At 36.6% G+C, this 20,746-nt stretch overlaps 1 protein-coding gene across 2 annotated transcripts; it reads right to left on the bottom strand.

Annotated features, from left to right (window-relative positions):
- Positions 1 to 386: 386 nt before the first annotated feature.
- On the bottom strand, positions 387 to 20,042 carry LOC113111921 (regulator of nonsense transcripts 1). Of its 2 annotated transcripts, none has more exons than XM_026277141.1 (24): positions 19,677 to 20,042; positions 18,025 to 18,161; positions 16,955 to 17,044; positions 16,692 to 16,859; positions 15,423 to 15,603; positions 15,174 to 15,335; positions 14,199 to 14,286; positions 13,853 to 13,951; positions 13,441 to 13,549; positions 12,235 to 12,394; positions 12,038 to 12,156; positions 10,977 to 11,141; positions 10,700 to 10,814; positions 9,947 to 10,090; positions 8,611 to 8,824; positions 7,726 to 7,843; positions 7,343 to 7,499; positions 7,025 to 7,167; positions 6,038 to 6,212; positions 5,696 to 5,777; positions 5,036 to 5,197; positions 4,134 to 4,357; positions 3,890 to 4,012; positions 387 to 2,601 (listed from the first exon to the last, which is right to left on the bottom strand). In XM_026277141.1, exons 1-23 carry the CDS (start codon positions 19,845 to 19,847, stop codon positions 3,893 to 3,895), a joined length of 3,303 nt encoding a protein of 1,100 aa, XP_026132926.1. In that variant the 5' UTR covers positions 19,848 to 20,042; the 3' UTR covers positions 387 to 2,601; positions 3,890 to 3,892. The 2 variants fall into 2 exon arrangements, with proteins under 2 accessions (XP_026132926.1, XP_026132935.1); XM_026277150.1 differs by having other exon boundaries at positions 14,202 to 14,286; positions 19,677 to 19,847.
- Positions 20,043 to 20,746: the final 704 nt, after the last annotated feature.

Here is a 20,746-nt window from a genome sequence, read left to right as displayed (position 1 = left end):
GCAGGGAGTTTCTGCAATTAATACAAATTAATGTTACTGTAATTATGGGATTTAACATTCCTTCATTAATTAAGGCTAGTACACATCATTCTGGTACACATCAAGACTAATATCTGAAAGACTTTTGCGTCGAGCAAAACCTTTTCTAATTTTCACTTCAACTAAATTGAGACCACAAGAAATCAGTTTGGGAAAAGAAAGTAAATGCCAGAAGTGAACTGTAATCTAGGACACAGCAATTTAAATATGCAATGAAAGTAAAAAAAAAAAAAAAGAAGAAGTTGGAATTTTATTTGCATTTTTTAATTCTGTGGTAGAAACTGGCATGCATATTCAATATTTAAGCTTCATAATAGATCATTCACAAGACAATGAAGAACTGCATCTGGTGAAAGAAATCAACATTTATTCATAACGTTACAAGAAGTACATATCGTGGGGGTGAAACTTTTTCCACAAAACAAAATCCTGAATTATACTTCATATCCTGATGTTTATCCAACGTTCCTCTTCACTGCAAGTTAAAGCATTTAAATGTGTTGTAGATTTCAGTGAAATCTGAAGCAACTTTCGCAGCAGACCCTCAGAATATCCCAGTCTCTTCACACTCGATAATAACCAGAACGCATGGCTGTGGATCACCTTGGCCTTGTTGTGGATGTTAGGATCTCATTGGAAAACATTTGGCTGATGTCATATCAAATCCGAGCACTGACGTTAACAAATGAAGTATGAAATATGAAAACTAAACCTGTTCAAGGATTTTCAGAGAATGAGTTAATTCTAAAATCAGAGGTTAACATTGGAAAATTTTGAATATATCAGTCGCATCAACATTTCTGCGACCTTGGTTATGAACGAATCATGATTGTCTTGTGGGCAAAAAAAAAAAAAAGAGAACTCAAAATAAATCTGTGCTCGATGGTATAAAATGCGAGTGGTGGTACTTGGGTAATATTAAAGTCTAAAGGGCTGCAAGTGTGGAGTAACATCAAGGTACAAACACTTTAAAGTAAAAGTACAAAGTTGAGGCGACTGGATCGGTCGGAAAAGATGTTAAAAGCTGCCGTAAAACTCTGAATGGGTCCGTCGAAACCAAAGAAACTTGAGCAATTTCCATACTGAGAACTTCACGTCAGATTGCATACAAATAAAAATACAAGCTACCAAGAAGAGGAGGAAAAAGCAACTAGAATGGGGGAAATGCAAAACTACAATCTACCACAACACAAATAATAATGGAGGAGGAAACACACACACACACACACATCTGTTGGGAGCGTAAAAAACGCCCGCTCTCTCTGACATCATAACGCAAGAGTGCAAGACGAGCCTCTTACAGTCAGACACTAAAACAGCGAGAATCTCACCTGTCTGTGCGGCGGTCTCTGAGACGCAACAATACGACTGCGTCCTGATTGGACAGCATAGCAGTGGGAGGGGTCTACTGTGATTGACACATCTGTCTCGTACCAAATAGAAAAGATTCAGATGATCGGGTTTCATCTGATTGGACAGAATAGCAGTGGGAGGAGTTTGCTGTGATTGACATGTTACATCGAACAGAAGTTTCACCAGATTTCCGACGACGTTCCCGACACACAGATCCGGGTGATCTGGATTGATTTTTAAGCCACATTTAAATCAAGCAAAGCTAAATAGAGCGGTTCTACTTGACTGCTTTTATTCTAGTCGAACAAAAACCATTTTAAAACAGAGGGAAATAGGAAAGGATAGATCCCTTCGGCAGGGGACAAAAAGGAATTAAAAAAAAAAAAAAAAAAAAGAAATATCCCAAAGCCATTTCTAACCCAAATCACCTAGCGGAGAGCAGACGAGATGTGACAGGCCCTCCGTTTGTTACCCTTTCCTCAAAGTTGAATCGTCCTTCAGAGTGTCCTAGCACCTTGGTTGGAGACGAGAGGCGCTCCGAAGCGAATGAAACAAACCGTGAAAACTCTTCCCACAAGCGTCCGTTCTCTCAAAGATGTGCGGTGGTAGAACCCGAATGTCAGATGTCAACTTTGAGGGGCACTCTTTATTTTCCCGGAAATCAGCTGCTTGGAAAGCGTTTGTAATTACTTTAAATACGTCACCCCCTCTCTCAGCTCGTGGAGACGACAGAGCAAGCGTGGTTTCTGCAGGTAGTTTTAAGAGAACTTCATCTTGGCTCCGTCTCTGTTGACAGGGCAAGGCCTGAGGCTGACGTCGGCAGCCCGGCTCGAGAGAGAGAGAGAGAGAGAGAGAGAGAGAGAGAGAGAGAGAGGAGGCCGGGAAGGGTCCCTTGCGCTCCAGGAGCCTCCTTCACGCTGCAGAGTTGCAGATCGAAGATCTCGTGTTTGGTCTCCTCCTAACACTGCGTCTCCCCTCTCCTCAACGAATGGTGGATGTGTAGTCCGCCACTCACACGATCTCGTTCGTCCTGTCCAGCTTTACTCCCTCCTGTGATTGGTTTGATTCTCTCCTGTTGCTCTCACACCATGGTGCTTCAGTTGTAACAGTGGTAAACGGGCATCCATGTTTGTTCTTTTTTTATATTTACCCATATTTAAAATGCTGATGAACTAAGCACAGCACAGGCCTAGCTCCTGTTCCAACAACCTGCGGACACAGACGGAGAAACACAACAGCGTTAGCAATGGGGGACTTACACACATGAGGTGGTTCTCCATTCATAAATGGCTAGAAAAAAGCAAACTGGAGCTAAATAAACAACTTTCTACATTGTGACTAAATCTTCATTCTGGCGAATAAATGATATCTAACATTAGCCAATGTCTAATAACTTCTCAGATAACCTGTTTTTGATGTAGGCACCGTAAACTCTAGTGTGAAGGCGCACAAATCACCGTCGCTTTCTCTCACACACACACACACAGAGAGAGAGAGAGAGAGAGAGAGAGAATGGACGTGCTACATTTAAACAATATTATTTGTTTTATTTTCCTGTCAAAATAACAGCGTTCCTATAGAAGTCTTCAGCTTTTAAGAACAGCTGGGTTTTCCGGTAGTGGGTGGAGTTAATGTGCAAATGGCAATCTCATTGGCTGGCGCTCACCTATTATCATCCCTGTTTTGATTTCAGCAAATCAGTTCAAGCAAATGCACAAAACCTGATTAATATTCATGAATCCAGCAGATCATTAATCCTCAGTAATTCTTAATGTGTTTTATAGTTCTTATTAGAATTCGTTTGATTATTATCCTATCAGTATTTACTAAAGTATTTACTAAAATATTTACTAGCCAATGGCGATTCAATTGCCAAGGTGTCCGTAGAGGGTAGATAAGAAGAAAAACATACACACAAAGATGCTATTGTAAACTTATTAGCTACTGTTTTTAAATTGAACAAAAAAGCATCAGGTTTTAAAATTTAAGTTTTAGTAATTTTTTTGTGTTTTTCTTTAATTCATATTAGTTTAAATTTATTATAAACATAAAAACTTAATATAGTTTCTTTAATTTTTATATTTTGTTTTTAATTTTAGTTAGTTTTAGTAATTTTTATTATTTTTCTTTTATTTCTATAATCGTTATAAATTATTAATGGTATTTTAATCATTTTACTTATTTGTATTTTTTTTATGTCTATATAGTATTTATTCAGAAATCATTCTAATATTCTGATTGGCTGCTCAAGAAACATTTTTGTCTAAACCGTGATGCATAAATGTTTCAGGATTCACAGATGAACAGAAAGATCAAAAGAACAGCATTTATTTGAAATAGAATCTTTGTAACATTCCAAATGTCTTTACTGTTACTTTTGATCTGTTTAATGAGTCAAGGTTACATTGTTTCAAAAAGCCTTCCGACTCCAAACATTTGAACGGGAGTGTATGTGTGGTCTTTTAAGATGTGTGTGTGTGTGTGTGTGTCGTCTTACACTCTAGTACTGTGAGAGTCCAGTCACTCCTCCGTGTTGATATGCCCGTTCTCCTTGGTAGGTGGAATCCTGGGAAAGCGCGACGTCCATCTGGGATTTGAACTCATCACCCAGGTAGCTATCCTGTTTCACACAAACGACCAAACACTGAATTTAAAACTTCAGGATTACCAAAACAAGGTAGCTTCGACCCAGACTCGAGAGGCTTATAGCATCCCACTCAAATGTGGTGATGTGAGATCACCTGAGAGAGCTCGGGCTGGGACAGTCCAGGCTGGCTCATCTGTGACGGCTGGCTCATGGTGATGTAGCCCTGGGTCAGTGGACCCTGAGAGAAGGGCTGGGACACTAGATCCTGACTGGCCTGGCTGTTTGGCATGTTGGCCTGACCGCTGCCGTGATTACCGGTGCCACGGTTCCTCTGACGACCTCCACGACCCCCGGTCTTACCTTTAGGAGCACCACGACCTGTAAACAGAGAGAGAGAGAACTGATTAATATTCCTGATTCCCGCTTCAACCTTCACATGTAGCTAAACTCATTAAAGGAGCCAAATAGAGTTCATTTCTAATCAGTGTTGGGGAAAGTTACTTTTGAAAGTAATGCATTACTATATTGTCTTATTCCCTGAAAAAAAGCAACTAATTACGTTACTTTTCATGGAGCGTAATGCGTTCCAAACAATGAAGCACAATAGTTAGTTTATCTAAAGTCATTTTTGCTAAGTTAGAATGTTTAAACTGGATCATCAAAGGTCAGCAGCAAAGACATTAGTTAATAAAATGGATTAGATACATTTGTGCTATTTTACATATTTAATTATTTCTGGTTTGCGTCATATTCCGAGTTTGCATTTCACAGTTTTAATTCATTTTGATGAATACTATATCTGTAGGATGAATTAATGCACATTCACATTAAGTCTAAAACTTCATGTACCCCTCTGTACTTCCAGGAGACTTGTCAGTAAATGGGAAAACAAAGTAACTGGCGGATGTAAATGAAAAAGTAATGCATTACTTTACTAGTTACTTGAAAAAGTAATCTGATTATGTAACTTGCGTTACTTGTAATACGTTACCCCCCAACACTGCTTCTAATGTTAGCCAAGGTGTCTTAATGGAGTATTTTGGGGCTTTCTCTCACCGGCTGCGGGTCCGTTCACCTGACCCAGGTACCCAGGCGGAGGCATGGGAGGCATCATCAGATTGAACGGGATGGGGATGTTCATGGAACCCATGGGGTTCGGCCCCGTCCCGATCATACCGACCTGGTCATGAGTCTGGAAGTACATATTAGAAGGACGCCCTGCAAAGACAAACGAGTGACAAATTACATTACAATATTTGTCACAAATAAGCATTACTAAAGCAGGTCCATCATGAAATAACAGTGTTATTATATTATCATCGATACATTATTATAATTTTTGTTTCTATTTTGAACTGTGTTTTATATTTTTCATATTTATTTTAGAATTTGTATATAAATTACAATTTTTTTTATGTTATGTTATATATATATTTTATATTATTTTGTGTTTTCTTTATTCGCTTTTGCTTAAAATGTTTTAGTTAAATATGTTTTGTAAAAGTTTGTTTATTTCAATTATATATTATATTATATTATATTTATTTATGGTTTTAGTTAAATATAACAGAATAACACTGGATTCATCTGGTTGATGCTTAAACTAACCAATTAAATTAATTTATACGCTGAGCAACAGGAAAAATAAGAAACTAAATTAGAACTAACTACAACTGCAGTGAGACATGAGCAATGGTTATGTGATGGTTTTCTCACCAGTGCTGCTGCGATCATACACAGATCCAGGAATCATGGCCTCTCTCGCGTCATACATGGCAGTACTCATGAAACGGGCTCCCTGAAACACACATTTACACTATTAGGAGAAGCATTTTGCGACTTATGCTTATTACATTTTTTTGTTATCTTGGTGGTGAATGTAATGTTACAGGATGCATGAGAAAGCACTAATACAGAAGCACTATTAATGCAATGCTTATTTTTAAATGCACTTATAATTAAGTAGCTTTGCATGCATGTACAGCCGTGCATGTGAATCAGCATGAAAAAGAGCCAGAAGAAGCCCTGACTGTGACTGTGTGTGTGTGTGTTACTCACAGGGTTGATGGTGTTGACCAGCTTGCGTGGTTTGCTGAACTGCATGAGGCTCTCTCTCAGGTTGTTGAGCGGTCCTTCCACCAGAACCTTCTGCTCCTTGTAGTAGTTGAGCAGGTGGTTCCACAGAGGCTGCTTGGACAGAGCCTTAGGGTTGCCCACAATGATCACGCCATATCTGCACACACACACGCACACACACACACAAGGAAAACATTTTATAAATCAGCTTTTTTTCCAAAAATGCATAAAATATGCACAAATAAATATAACATACGCAATATACATAAAAAAAAAAAAAAATGAAATAAAAAAAATACAAAATTCTGGATTCCAGTTGAATATTTTAATGCATGTTAATAATCAAAAAGCATGTCTAATCTATCAAATTCAGAATTAATTAAAATTTTAGCAATACCACTGCCCTACTTTTTCTGGATTCTGTGTTTTATGATTGAATGCAAATTTATTATCAAAAACCATAGCAATCAAATTTCATTTAAATAGTTTTACTTTTTAAAATATAATCAAATTTTAACATTTAACGGTTCCTTTTATTTTTTGACATTGCACATCAGAGGTTTACAGTTTAAATTTAAAAAAATTTAAAAATGTTTTAATAAAATAATTTGTTTTTATCATTACTTTAAGAACATATACTCTGCATTAAGTTACGTAAATTAAATTAAGTAATTTAACTGTCTTAATTTCTTCTTTTTTTGGTGGGTTCTAGTGAAGAGCTTTGAGTTTGTGTGTGTATGTGATGACAGTTTTCACTCAGAGCAGCTCTAGATTCTAAACAGCAGTCTCTTTCTGGTTTAATATACACAAACACTACCCTGCAATTTGATTATGTTGATTAAGTCAAATTCTGAGACATTCCAGGGTAATAAATTCCATTTTATGACTGGATTCTGTGCAGTGCATACAGACTCTTGAATGATTCTAAATGGAAATTCCCTCCATTCTCTAAGAGTCTGATTTTGTTACCTGGCTCTGGTTAGCGCCACATTGAGACGCCGTGGGTCGTTCAGGAAGCCGATGCCCTGGTGCTCATTAGCTCTGACACAAGACAGGATGATGAAGTCCTTCTCTCTGCCCTGGAACGCATCCACGCTGGCGATCTCCACCTCCTGTAGACACACACACGCATCAATACATTACTCTGACACGCTGCAGCGTGATACTGGATGACAAACAGCCATTAAAAAGAGCCACTACTACAGTAAATCTATCTTACACCAAAACGTGCTTTTTTTTGACACCCTAAGTGAGGGTTTAGAGTAAACGTATGTAACAGATCTGTACCTGGTATAGTTTGGTGTGCAGAGAGCCGCTGAACTGCATGTACTGCACCAGGTAAGAGCGCTGGCCCTCGTAGGGTGTAATGATGCCGATCTGGTCAGGTTTGGCTCCGGCCTTCAGCAGACGGGTGGTGATCTTCTCCACATTAGACGCCTCAGTCCTGAACACAGAGATGATTGTATCAGACCGGCCCTTTGAATAAACTTCATCTAATGCTGGTAAGGAGCATTTATTAATAAGCTTATGGATTTTCAAAGGTTTTGACTTTTTTTGAATCAGTTCTGCACAAAGCCAGCCTATCACAATGAGCCTTGCTGTTCTGAGAAAGCATTTTGTGTGCAACATGCATCTGATATTTGTGTTGAGAGTGGGATGTTTAGATCTACCTGTTGAGATAAGAAGTGCCAGAGCTCGCGATCTCCTCTTGGCCCTGGGTCACGTAGAAAAACATGGGCTTATCGGGCTGAGGCCACTGAAAGTCAAAGCCTTTCTTGATGCGATCAGCTGGAGAACAACAGAACAACACCAACGTGACACACAGAATATAATCTCTATATAACTAAACAACTCTATCTAAACTGAATTTAAAGGCATAGTACACCCAAAAATTAAAATTAACCCATGATTTTCTCACCTTCAAGCCATTCTAGGTGTATTTGACTTTCTTCTTTCAGACAAATACCTATGGGATGTCCTGGATCTTCCCAATTTTATAAAGGCAGTGAATGGGTGTTGAGATTTTAAACCAAAATAAACTGCATCCATTAATCATAAAAAGAGCTCCACATGGCTCTCGAGGGTTAATAAAGGTCGTCTGAAGCGAAGCGATGCATTTGTATAAGAAAGATATCTATAAATATTTTAAAGTAACTCTGATTGTGTTCGTCTGAAAGAAGAAAATCATATAGATCTAGGATGGCTTGAAGAAGAGAAAATCATGGGGTAACTTTTATTTTTGAGTGAACTGTCCCTTTAAAGGGGTCATATGATGTTGAAATATCATGTCAGTGTTGGAACAAATAGGCCTGTGCTTAAAATTCTGTCAATGGAACGTCCCTGACATTATTACTATGAGATACATTCTCATAATGTTGAGAGGAAACGTTCTAAGAACATTGTTTTCTGAATTATGATGTTTTTAATAATATTAACATTATAAGTGGACCTCAGAGAACAGCACAAAATAATCAAAAGGCAGTTCATGACCTTTTTAATTCAATATCAACACAAGTTAATTTTAAACAAACACTGAATAAGTTGAGATGCCGTACCAGCGGTGACTCCGTTCTGCAGAGAGCCCTCGTAGAAGATGTTTGAAGGGAAGGCGCTGAGGGCCGGGTGCATGCGGTACTGCACCTGCAGACGGATGGGTCTGATGCCCAGGACCACCAGCCTCTCAAACAGAGACTGAGACAGACCTGCTTTAGCTGCCTTCTTACACATGACCACAGGACCCAGCTGACAGTGGTCACCCACCAGAATCAGCTTTCAGAGGGAGAAGACGGTACACTTACTAAACAGATCATTTACAGTCACACAGATTTAAGTACTGGATTTTCTGGAACATAAGTCACCTTTTTTATAACCGTATTTTCTGGACTATAAGTCACACTTTTTTTCATAGTTTGGCTGTTCCTGCGACTTATAGTCAGGTGCAACTTATTTATCAAAATTAATTTGACCTGAACCAAGAGAAATGAACCAAGAGAAAACATTACCGTCTCCAGCCGCCAGAGGGCGCTCTATGCTGCTCAGTTCTCCTGTAGTCTACACTGAAGACATAGAGCGCCCTCTTGCGGCTGGAGACGGTAATGTTTTCTTTTGGTTCTAAATAAATGCGACTTATAGTCCAGTGCAACTTAAATATGTTTTTTTTCCTCATCATGACGTATTTTTGGACTGATGCGACATATACTCAGGTGCGACTTATAGTCCGAAAAATACGGCATAAGAAATGTAAAGGGACTTGTATTTTTAAATAATCCAAAGTGACTTTCGTACTGAAATTAACTTTACATTTATGTTCTTCCTTTCGCTCACTTTTAATCTCTATAATCACATCATTTAAAGTGTTAAAGCAGAAAACACTATAGTTTATATATTTTTACTAAAAATATCAGAAATCATTGGCGATCATTGTTTTTTGAACTTAGTAAATGTGTGTCATAAATATACGTGAATACAAGGATTGCATTAAATGCAGTGTTTTTAATATATATATATATATATATTTTTTTTTTTCTGTTTTCAATTTAATTGAGGGTAAAACTTTACTAATTTTGTTTTTATTATGTTAATATTTTGTCAGGTAAATTCACCTGATTAAATGTAAAAGATTCTTTGTGAAGTGTATGAAACTAAAACACATTGGGTTTTATTTACCAGAATTTTGCATTATTTCTGAATGTAATCATAAAATGCGACTTGTCTGTTTTTTCTCTCAACACTGCAATTTTAACCAGATGTGACTTATATATTCAGGTACAACTTTTCTAGAAATCATAGCATATTTAAATCATGTAATGTCTGTGTGCTAACATACACAATGTGCAAATTGTTTACAGATTAATAAACATCAGATAAAGGTGAGCGTGTCCTGTCACACACCTGTTTGGCCCCGAGCACCACTGGCACCATGCACTCGGGCTCCGTGGCCTGTGTGCTCTCATCGATGAGGATGGAGCGAAACTGCATCTTAGCCAGGCGAGGGTCACCCGCACCCACACATGTGCAGCAGATCACATCTGCATTCTGAGAGACGGAGACAAAGAATATTAGAACTTTTTCCAGTAGGGCTGTCAAAAAATATATAATTTCGAATATTCGTCGAATTTAAAATAAAAACATTGCATTTTAATTTTAGGTGTGCATTAAGGAGGCTGCCTTATAAGCCCCGGGTAAATTCACATTCAGTGTTCCGTTCCATCATTTAACTCTGCATGCATACATGATGCGGTTTTGTTTATAGTTGTTTAAGCCACTTAATTAACTATAATTGGTTTATCAAGATTATTTTAAATCATTTTTTTTTCACAGTCATGTTTTCTTATGCTTTGAATAAACGTGCATTAGTGATACTTAGCTTGAAGCGCTCTCTTGTGGCATCAGGAGAGAAACCAAAAGCTTTTCTTCACCCTAACTGAAATTATGCATTTTAAATTCGAATATGATTTGAATTTTGATATTTTAGTGCAAAATTCGAATTTAGAATTTCCAGTGCCAAAGAAAACAGCTTAAGCATTATTGTGCTCCACCGCCTGCATTGTTTATATAAATAAACACACTGAAAACTCAACTTCAGACTCCATAAAATGTTAATTTCGCTGTGTAATATTCCAGCATTTAGTGTCTAAGGTTTACCATGAGCAGCTCTCTCTCAGCGGTTCGTTTGAGAGCTCGGTAGCGTTTCTCATCAGAAGACGACAGCTCGCCAGTTTCGTCCTTCAGCTGCTGCAGTTTCTGCAACTCTGGCATGCTGCAAAAAAGACAGACACACATCAGTCCTCATAAGATCTCTGCCACGCTACAAAGCATTTATATCTCAACCCTAAATCTGAATGATAATAATGGTGATGCCAGCCTTAACGAAGCATTCATTCACAAACACAGATCAAATTAAGAACAGAAAAGTCTGCACCTGTCCATGTTGCGGATCTGATTGTGCAGAGCCAGGAAAGACACCGGGGAATCGATGGCCTCACGACTCTTAGCGCACAGACGAACCACCTTCAGTCCCGTCTGATGGATCTTCTCTGTCAGCTGATCCACTGCGATGTTACTCGGAGCACAAACCAGAACCGGACTAAACCATGAGATTGACACAAAAACAAACACTCCGTTATTATTTGGCCCTATTTTCCCCAAATTTACTTTTTTTCGGTTTACAATTTTCTAGATTAAATTTTTTCCGCTTCTAATTTTTGAGCATAAAATGAATTCTGGATCCGTTTTAAAGGTAAAACTTTATTTTACAAATCAAAAAGCATGCGTAATTATTGGAATCATGAAATCTATACAATTTAACAGTAATTTATTATATATATATATATATATATATATATATATATAAAAAATTGGCCTTATGAAATCAAGTTTTATTTCCCCCCAAATTCTGTTTTATTTTAACAACATACAATTTTTACAATAATAGAATGAATGTGTGTTTGTTTTTAATCTATGATTTAATTCATATGTATTATAAAAACCATTGGTCATCAAACATAGCATAAAATATAATCAAAACATGACTGCGACAATCCTCAAAAAATGAATTATTAAATGTATTATTATTACTCTTTTAGAACTATTCTACTGTACAATAATAATATGCGTCACAATTTCTTCAACCTTATTTTTTCTATAAACAACCCTTCATATATTTAACATATTTAAATAGTAATCTTTCAGAGATTTTATATTTTAGAGACAAATTTGATTTGAAGGGTACAGTTCTACTTTCGTTTTGTTTTTTTATTCAATTAAAATATACCAAATTCCCAGACATTTTGCACCATTTTAATACTGGATTGAGATTCCATCTGCGTTTTCCATATTGTGGAAATCTTAGGACCCTAATATTACAACTATAAGATATTTATAAAATGACATGAGATTAAATATTCAATATAGTGGCTTGTTAACTAAATGAATGAACTTGAAAGAGTATAATGCACTGTAGAATCAGGGAACGCGTCTCACCCGTTGCCCTGTCTGGCCAGATGGTAGACGATGGTGGCAGAAGTGACAGTCTTTCCGGTTCCTGGAGGCCCCTGGATCAGACTCAGGGGTCGCTGAAGCACCGTCTTCACAGCATAAACCTACATCATGCCAAAACAAGATGAGTTTCAGAAACCTGAAGACGAAGGGCTGAATCAGAGGAGGGGACGGTTCTGTACCTGCGAGTGGTTGAGGTCTGGCAAGCCCTGCGCAGTGAAGCGTTTGGGCAGCTGGCATTTAATGATAACGTCCTCCACCTCGTGACCCAGCAGTTTATGGTAGATGTAGCCGGACACCGAGGTCTCGTCCACCGCAAACGTCTTCAAGGCGCTCTGCATTCTACATAAGACAAACAAAAACAGTTAATTTGAAAATTATAATTGGAACACAGGTGTTTTTTTTCATACAGTCACAAATAATCAGGACTGAAACTTTTAAACTAAAAAAAAAAACCCTGCAAAAGACAAATAGAAGAATCTCAGGAGAAGTCTGTGAGACTCATGAATTATATAACTTGAGATATCATAGGACAGCTTTGTGTGAAAAATGTGGTTATTATGCAATCATTTATGATCTTTTTAGATTTGGAAAGCTTCATAGATTGTGATGGCATGGTTAATTGCATAATTATTATTCTAAACTAACTAAATTCTTAGCTAAACTAAAAAAAAAAATAGATTAAATAAAAAATTTTGTTACTTGAAATAAAGTTTTAACTTAAAATATTTGTTTTTTAAATGCATTTATTTCAGTTAGTTGCAACAAATTAGTCATTTTTATTTTGCTTTAATAACAAACAAAAAATATTTTTTTTTTATAAAAAAACACATGGACAAACAAAAATGCAAAATGACAAAAACTATTTTTTTAAAATAAATAATAAAACTAAAATTAAAATGGAAAATATATAAATATACATTAATTTCAAATATGAATAAAACGAGTGTATTCTTCATAATTTTAATCAGTCCATAAAAAAAAAAAAAACTAGTTTGGATTAACATGAAGGCATGTAAATAAAATTGTCTTTTTTGGAATAACAAAATATAAATATAATATTTTAAGCTAGTTGAGAAGGCAACATTCCTCATTTCATTTTATAGTGTAACCTCAATATTAATACAAAGAAATTAGCATCTCAGTACTAAAATACTCTTGCATGCATTCTTCATAAATGTTTATTTTGCATGCACAAAAGAAAACAAATTAATACAAAAAATTAGAAATTGAGTAATTTAAATTGACATGAAAATAAATAAATGAAAGGAATTTGAAATGTTGAGTGAACTACTCCTTATTTTTGGGTGAATTATACTGTATAGCTACATGTAGCAAAGTAAATGGAAACAGTTTAAAGGACTAGTAAAAGATATAGCAGGACAAACCGGTCAAAAGATGTTGACTTCCAGACAAAGTCCACCTGGAAGTTATGTGGCACCTCCACAGGAGCACCAGCACTGCTGCGCAGCTCGATGGCGATTTCATCTCCATAATCTGAGAGGGTCTCGGTTAAGGAATCAACCATAGATGCTTAGATACTAGTACATCAAAACAGCACAGTGAGAACTCACTACTGTCTTTCTGCTGATATAATGAGTGCTTGCAAAACTCACGGTCACGATGCAAGCGTGTTGTATGAGTTTTGCTATGCAGAGGTTGCAATTATGTTGCTACGGTGTTCTGGGTGTTTGCTTATCAAATCATAAATCCTAAGTATGAGCAATGCATGCCTAAGCACATTATCAAGAGAGAACAATTGTGTGACAACAGCGAGTTTGATCATTGCTGAAAGGATACTGTCCGGGACTTTGATGACGTGTCCGATCCCTTTCCACAGCGGAGCCAGGTCTCCTTTATAGCGCAGACAGATCTCGTCTCCTTGCATCAGTCGCATGTCTGATAAACAACACCCACACGGAGAAAACACAGTCAGAGAGACCGCATCCCGTGGATTTATGCTTGAATTCCTCTAATTGAGCTATATATCCATCACATACACAGTACAGCACCACAAACACACATGAGTGCGTACACACACTCAGGTCCGTGCACACATCGATGAGGGATGCATGGGACACGGTGTTAGGGATGGGATGGATATGAACCACTTGTAGACACAGAAGATGATGAAAGTAATTATTACCACCTGAATCCGTCTTGGGCAGAGTGAAATAAGCTATCCGCTTTTTATTCAGTCCCAAATCCCACCTCACTGTTATATTGTCTTGAGTCTGAAGTAAAAAGACAGGAGACAAGCAAGCAGAATAAATGTCAAAGGTTTTAACATTCGCAGTAGTAAAATAAAATCTCAGGTACAAGAAAAGATCAGGACAAATATCTGATTAAACTGATTAAATAGAATTTAAAATTAAAAAAATGTGGATGCACAATTAATGAAATCACAATATAATTTATAAACATCCTTTTAGACACGGATATGAAATTTCATTCAATATGAAAACTATATCTTACAGTTCAATTTGCAATCACAATATTTGATCAATTAATTGCACTTTAAATATTTTGTATGCAGCCCTATTTCTAAAGAATTTTAAAATAAAACTTTTTTTGCTTGCAAGAGTCATATTCCAGAAATAAAAAATCCCATCAATTTACAGATTTTTAGCAATAATTTGCAATAATGTTTCTAGACAGACTTATAAACTGTAATGTAAAGTGATAATATGTGCATCTGTACTAGCTATAACTCGTCGTGATTTTATCTTTATTTTTATGAAATCATGTTTAATAGCCAAATTCCTGGCGAAAATCTGAGGCTGTTACAATAAAAAACAGAAATCTGGTCTAAGAGCGAGCACTCAATACCATGAAGCATTGTGAATAATTGAATCAGTTTTCTTAACCTTAAGATATATTTGAATAGTTTTTAATAAACTGGTTGGTCTGGTTCATGGCTGAACTATTTATTGATTTTGCCTATGAAGAAACTGAATGGGAAAAGTACTTTCGGTTTTTAAAAAGTGCGGCCACTGTTGCACTCCATAGTTCAAGCAGCAGGTTAACCAAAAAATAAATAATTACTAAAACAGTCTTCATCAGCATAATTTTTCACTAGTTCAACCATGGGAATTGCTGAAAGGCAGAAAGGCTTTCATACTTGGGACTCTTTGAGTTTCTTGTCATAGTCAGCCTCTAGTTTGACCAGTGGCCCAAAGATGTTCTGGTACTGATAGGCATCTTCGTAGCGTAGAAGAACGTGCTGGGGTTCCTCATCCACTCCAGGTTTCTCCAAATCTTCCAGAGTCGCTGTTGGGTTTTCCTGCACGGCATGACAGAACGTAGAGTCATACAGACAACAATAGGATGCTCAAAACTGCGTTCGTATGCATGAGAAAGTTCACGATACCTTCCAGAGCTCCTCGAGTTTATTGATCTGCTGTGCCGTGATCTGACGTGCCCTCAGCTGCTCCTGCTCGGACGGGATCTTCACCAGCCAGGACAGGAAGCAGCGGTCCTGGATGAGGGGCTGCCACTGAGAGCTGTCCCAATTAATGTCCTTCAGACTGCTCTGACTGGCACACGGCTGCCTGAACACACACACACACACACCCATGAGACAGAGGCACTGCACACGCTTGATAAGCAATGGTTGACAGCTTCTGATTAACCAGAGCAAAAAAATATTGTTGTGCCTTCTTTGCCTCAAGTGGTGTGATTAAATTTACACAAAAGATTTAAAATAAAATATTACAAAAACAATAATTCTCCTGGAAAATTTGCATTTATATCATGTAACTAGAAGGAGATTAATATATAGAATAATTACTTTCAATCACTTGAAATTTAATAGAATTTAAAATAATGGAATTTAATTAGGCCTCAAGTTCTTTCCCTGGATGTACATAGTTGCTATTTCTACCTTTATTTTTATTTTAAGATATATATATATATTTTTTTTTTGTTGTTGTTGTTGTTAAAATGTAAAAAAAAACATTATGAAACTGTTCTTGTTTATACTGTAAAATATGCTTTATTGCATGATTGCATTGAGTACTATATGTAAACTGAATTATGGTATGTTTGTACACTCATGAATGCTCAAATTAAACAAAATAAAATTCATCCAGTTAATATGAGAGACAATCTCTATAGAAAGAGAAAAGAAATGAATGCATTGTTTTTATTAATGCATTTATTAATACATAATATTTATCGAAATTATATAAGGAAAATAAAATATTTTTAAAAACGTTCATTTATAAAAATGCTATTATAAACATATTAAAAGTAATTATTCTAGCACACGAGGCACATCAAGTACAAACCTGGTTTCTTCTTACCCTTACGCCCAGTCTCATTATGTAAAAATGAAAATACGGGTAACTTTAGGGACTTTCCCATTTCACATTTTCAGTAAGCCTGTACCATCACACATGCAAAAATCTAATTTTAAGTTTAAAAGCCTTAAAGTGTCACATACAAACCATAAAGAAGAAATCTATCTGGTAAAAAAAGCTATTTTTATTGTTATTATTTAAACCAATGACTAATGCCTAAAAGACAGCGATTTAGATTTGCGTCATCCTAATCAAAACAACCTTTCCTATAGTTACTGAATATGAGTTTGTGCATCGGAATGAAATAAACGGTTTGCAAAGGAGACGATGAGTTGTACCTGCAGAGGAGCACCACGACAGAGTCGGCTTTAGCCGGGATGAAGCCGAGCAGGAAGACATTACGGCAGCCGCAGTTATAGCACTCCAGAACCGTCTCTCCCAGCGGCCCGTCCTTATGCAGCGTCACCTCCTTACATTTGGCCCTCACCAAGTGGTTCACAATATGACTGAGAAAACAAACGTGACCAAAAACCATCAGCTTTCACGCACGCCTTAACAACACAGTAGCTTGAATTTAACAGCACAAACTTGGTGGACTCACCTGCCAGAGGTGTTTCCACGGCCGTTGCAGAACCATTTCTTGCTGGTGTTGCAATAGACCACACATGCTGGATCATGGATGCCACAGTAGCTGCGAACACACAAAACAAAAACCAGCCCAAAGAATAATTACTGAAGCATTCTAATAGTCACACTGCTTCTGCTTATACTTCTATACAGTACATTTACCACTTAAAATATTAGAGTTGGTATGATTTATTAAAGCTTCCTTGTCTCTTCTACTCACCAAGGCTGAATTTATTTGATTACAAATACAGTAAATACAGTAATATTGTGAAATATTATTACAATTTCAAATAACTGCTTTTCATGTGAATACATTTTTATATGCAATTTATTTCTGCGATCAAAGCTGTATTTTCAGCATCATTCCTCCAGTCTTCAGTGTCACATGATCTTTAGAAATCATTCTAATATACTGATTTGCTGCCCAAGAAACATTTCTGATTATTATTAATGTTGAAACCACTTGTGCTGCCTCATAGTTTGGTTGGACTTTGTCCTAAATATTTTTTTTAGGATTCTTTCATGAACACAAAATTCAAAACATTTGATTATAACCAAATATAAAAATATTTAAACATAATATTTCCCTGTATTTCTTCTATAAAATTATTTGAAAAGCCTGTAATGTCACTTTTGATCAATTTAATGCACCCTCACTGAATAAAAACAAATTTCTTTAAAATAAAAACTCAAATATTTGACAGGTAGTGTATGTAGATACAAAATATCTACATTTTCATATATATTCAAATGTTTTCATTTCAATGCATCATTTTCATATTAATTAGAATCTAAAATCTGGCTAATAAATATCTAGCTCAAAAACAAAAGACCTACATCAAGCATAATGTACAATCAGAGGAGTGGTGCATAATCTTTTTGCTTGGGGAAAATCTCAATTAGACAGCACAGTGTAATTAAACCGAATTCTGGAAGTGACCAATCAGATGCAAGTATTTCCGAGAGCTGTGCATTACTGTATAGCTCTCACAGCTGCAGACACATGATTATGGTGCATGCGATCAGGGCAGGTGTCATCAGTACCTGCAGGCGTGCACCGGCAAGTCTTTAGTGTAGTAAGTATCTTCCTCATCCTCCTCAAAGTTCAGCTCGGCCAGAAGTTGGCTGGTCTTTACCACTGCGTCCTCTCCGTTGGGCAGAATACCATCAGGCCCGTTCACCTGAATGCAAAACATTTCACCTTTAAGGCTACCATACAAACAAATATCAAAATGTACAATGAATGCAGTGCACATTTCACCCTTTAATCACACACATCTGCAACTTGAACCAGCAAAAACACATTTAGATAAAGATTTATCACACCAGATAAAGCATTATTAAAACAAACATAATTTAATCAAATCATTTCCATTTAAAACACACCTGGCTGTAAATAATAGATACCATACAAAAGTAACCTCTCTAATCAAACGTGCTCTTATAAAACAGGTGTAGTTCATAAAAGTCCTTCTGAAACACAGATGCGAGATAAACTACTGCCATAAACAATATACCATGTGTCAGATAAGATGCATGTTATTATAACACCAAAATAGTTCATAAACATCTACAGTGCGTCATATCATTATTATAACATCAATATACAGTGCTGTTCAAATGTTTGGGATCAGTAAGATTTGTAATGTTTTTTAAAGAAGTCTATTCTGCTCATCAAGGGTGCATTTATTTGATCAGAAAAAAGAAAAACATTAATATTGTGAAATATTATTGGAGTATTTTTTAAATAAACACTGTTTTTAAAAACTATTTTTTTTCATCAAAGAATCCTAAAAAACATATCACATGTTCCAAATAAAAAAAATTAAGCAGCAAAACATCAGCATATTAAAATGATTTCTGAAGATCATGTGACACTGAAGACTGGAGGAATGATGCTGAAAAATACAGCTTTGCACCACATAAATAAATTACATTTTAAAGATATATTAAAATAGAAAAGCATTATTTTAAACTCCAATAATATTTCACAATATTCATCTTTTTTTCTGTATTTCTGATCAAACAAATGCAGCCTTGATCAGCAGAAGAGACTTCTTTTTTTTTAAAAAACTAAAAAAGAAATTCTGACACATTCCAAACTATTGAACAGCAGTGTAAATGTGAGATAAACTACCGCAATAAACAAAACACCACGTGTGTCGATGATCAAATAATAATGCATGTTATCATAACACCAAAACAGTTAATAAACCTCTGCATCACATCATTATTATAACATTAACACAGTAAACAAACACACACCTGTCAGCTGTAGCTAACTCAAGCCATCTGTAAAGAACACCCCATCTCTGAGAATAAGCTGCTGTTAAATATTTTAAGTAAATTAGTTTAACACCAACGTAGTCCCTCTGAGAATACACAAACACACACCTGAGATCTGCAGCTAATTAAGTTAACCAACCGAAACAACGACCTGACGTTACAGATTTCATCACTACAATTAACAACATAAGAGCTAATAGGTTTGGTTTGTAATTTATTAGCAAATTACAAATTAAAGCACTAATGAAATTCACTCAACACACACACTCTCTCTCTCTCTCTCAGGCGGCCTGCTCTCTCGTTGCTAACGCTACCGCGCGGCTAACGCCTGCTAGCTCGCCATATTTGGACTCAAACGCGCACCGTTCCTCATGAAAGAACGCTTTATTCTGTGTTTTGTACGTTTATACCTGGTTGTCGAGTTGGCTCTGGGTCTGGCCTTGAGTTTGGGTCTGGCTAGGCAGCGTAAAGTCGGTAAACTCGAACTCGGAGCCCTGCGTGTCGGCCCCGAGCAGCTCCGCTTCCTCCGTGTCCAGGAAGGTGAGCGTCTGCGAGCTCGGCCCGTACGCCTCCACACTCATCTCTTCTATAGCTTTACTGGCTGTCTTTTCGCAGAAAACAGAAATAATCCCTCAGTGATGCGAGCGTCCGAGGAGCGTCGGGCGACGTTTGTTTTGATTCGAAGTGAAGCGAAGGAAACGGCGCGCGCGCGCGACGAGCTCGTGCAGAAATGAAATCGAGCGATTCCGGAGAAGATTCGACTCCCACTCGAGTGACGTCACGGGGGAGCGCAACCGACGTAGAGCGCACGGCAGCGCTGACGTCTACACACATTCGCTGTTTTGCAGGAAAAGAGCTGTTTTGTTTTGTAAACAAATTGCTGTCATGAAAATACAGACGATCATAGAGCTTCTATTGATGTTAAATTCTTTAAAATAAAGGTTTAGCTTTTCTGAAATATTATATGCATTTTGTGAAAAAATATTTTACCCACTTTGACCGACTTTGGTTTAGCAAGAGTACAAATAAAGACAATATAATACACTATGTGAATGTGTAGTGTAATGTGCTAAAGTGACAAGATTGGCTCCATCTAAAACTGTTGTATAATTTTAAACACATAAAACTTTTCACTAGTGATTTAATACTTTCTGTGTAATAAAACGAAATATAAATTATTATAATTACAAACTATTTTATATTGGCAAATGGAAATCATTATACATTTGATTATGAATTCTAAATTATTATATTTGTATTACATACACTGCTGTTGAAAAGTTTGGGATCAGTAAGATTTTTTGTACTTTTTAAAGTCTCTTCTGCTCATCAAAGCTGCATTTATTTGATCAGAAACACAGAAAAAAACGAATAAGTCTTCTATTTTAATATACTTAAAAATATTATTTCTGTGATGCACAGCTGTATTTTCAGCAGTCTTCAATGTCACATGAAGTTCAGAAATCATTCTAATATGCTG

This window comes from Carassius auratus, chromosome 2, assembly GCF_003368295.1.
Source record: "Carassius auratus strain Wakin chromosome 2, ASM336829v1, whole genome shotgun sequence".
In the NCBI taxonomy this organism is placed as follows: Eukaryota; Metazoa; Chordata; class Actinopteri; order Cypriniformes; family Cyprinidae; genus Carassius; species Carassius auratus.
Note: the sequence above shows the minus strand (reverse complement) of the source record. Positions and strands in the feature narration are given on the sequence as shown.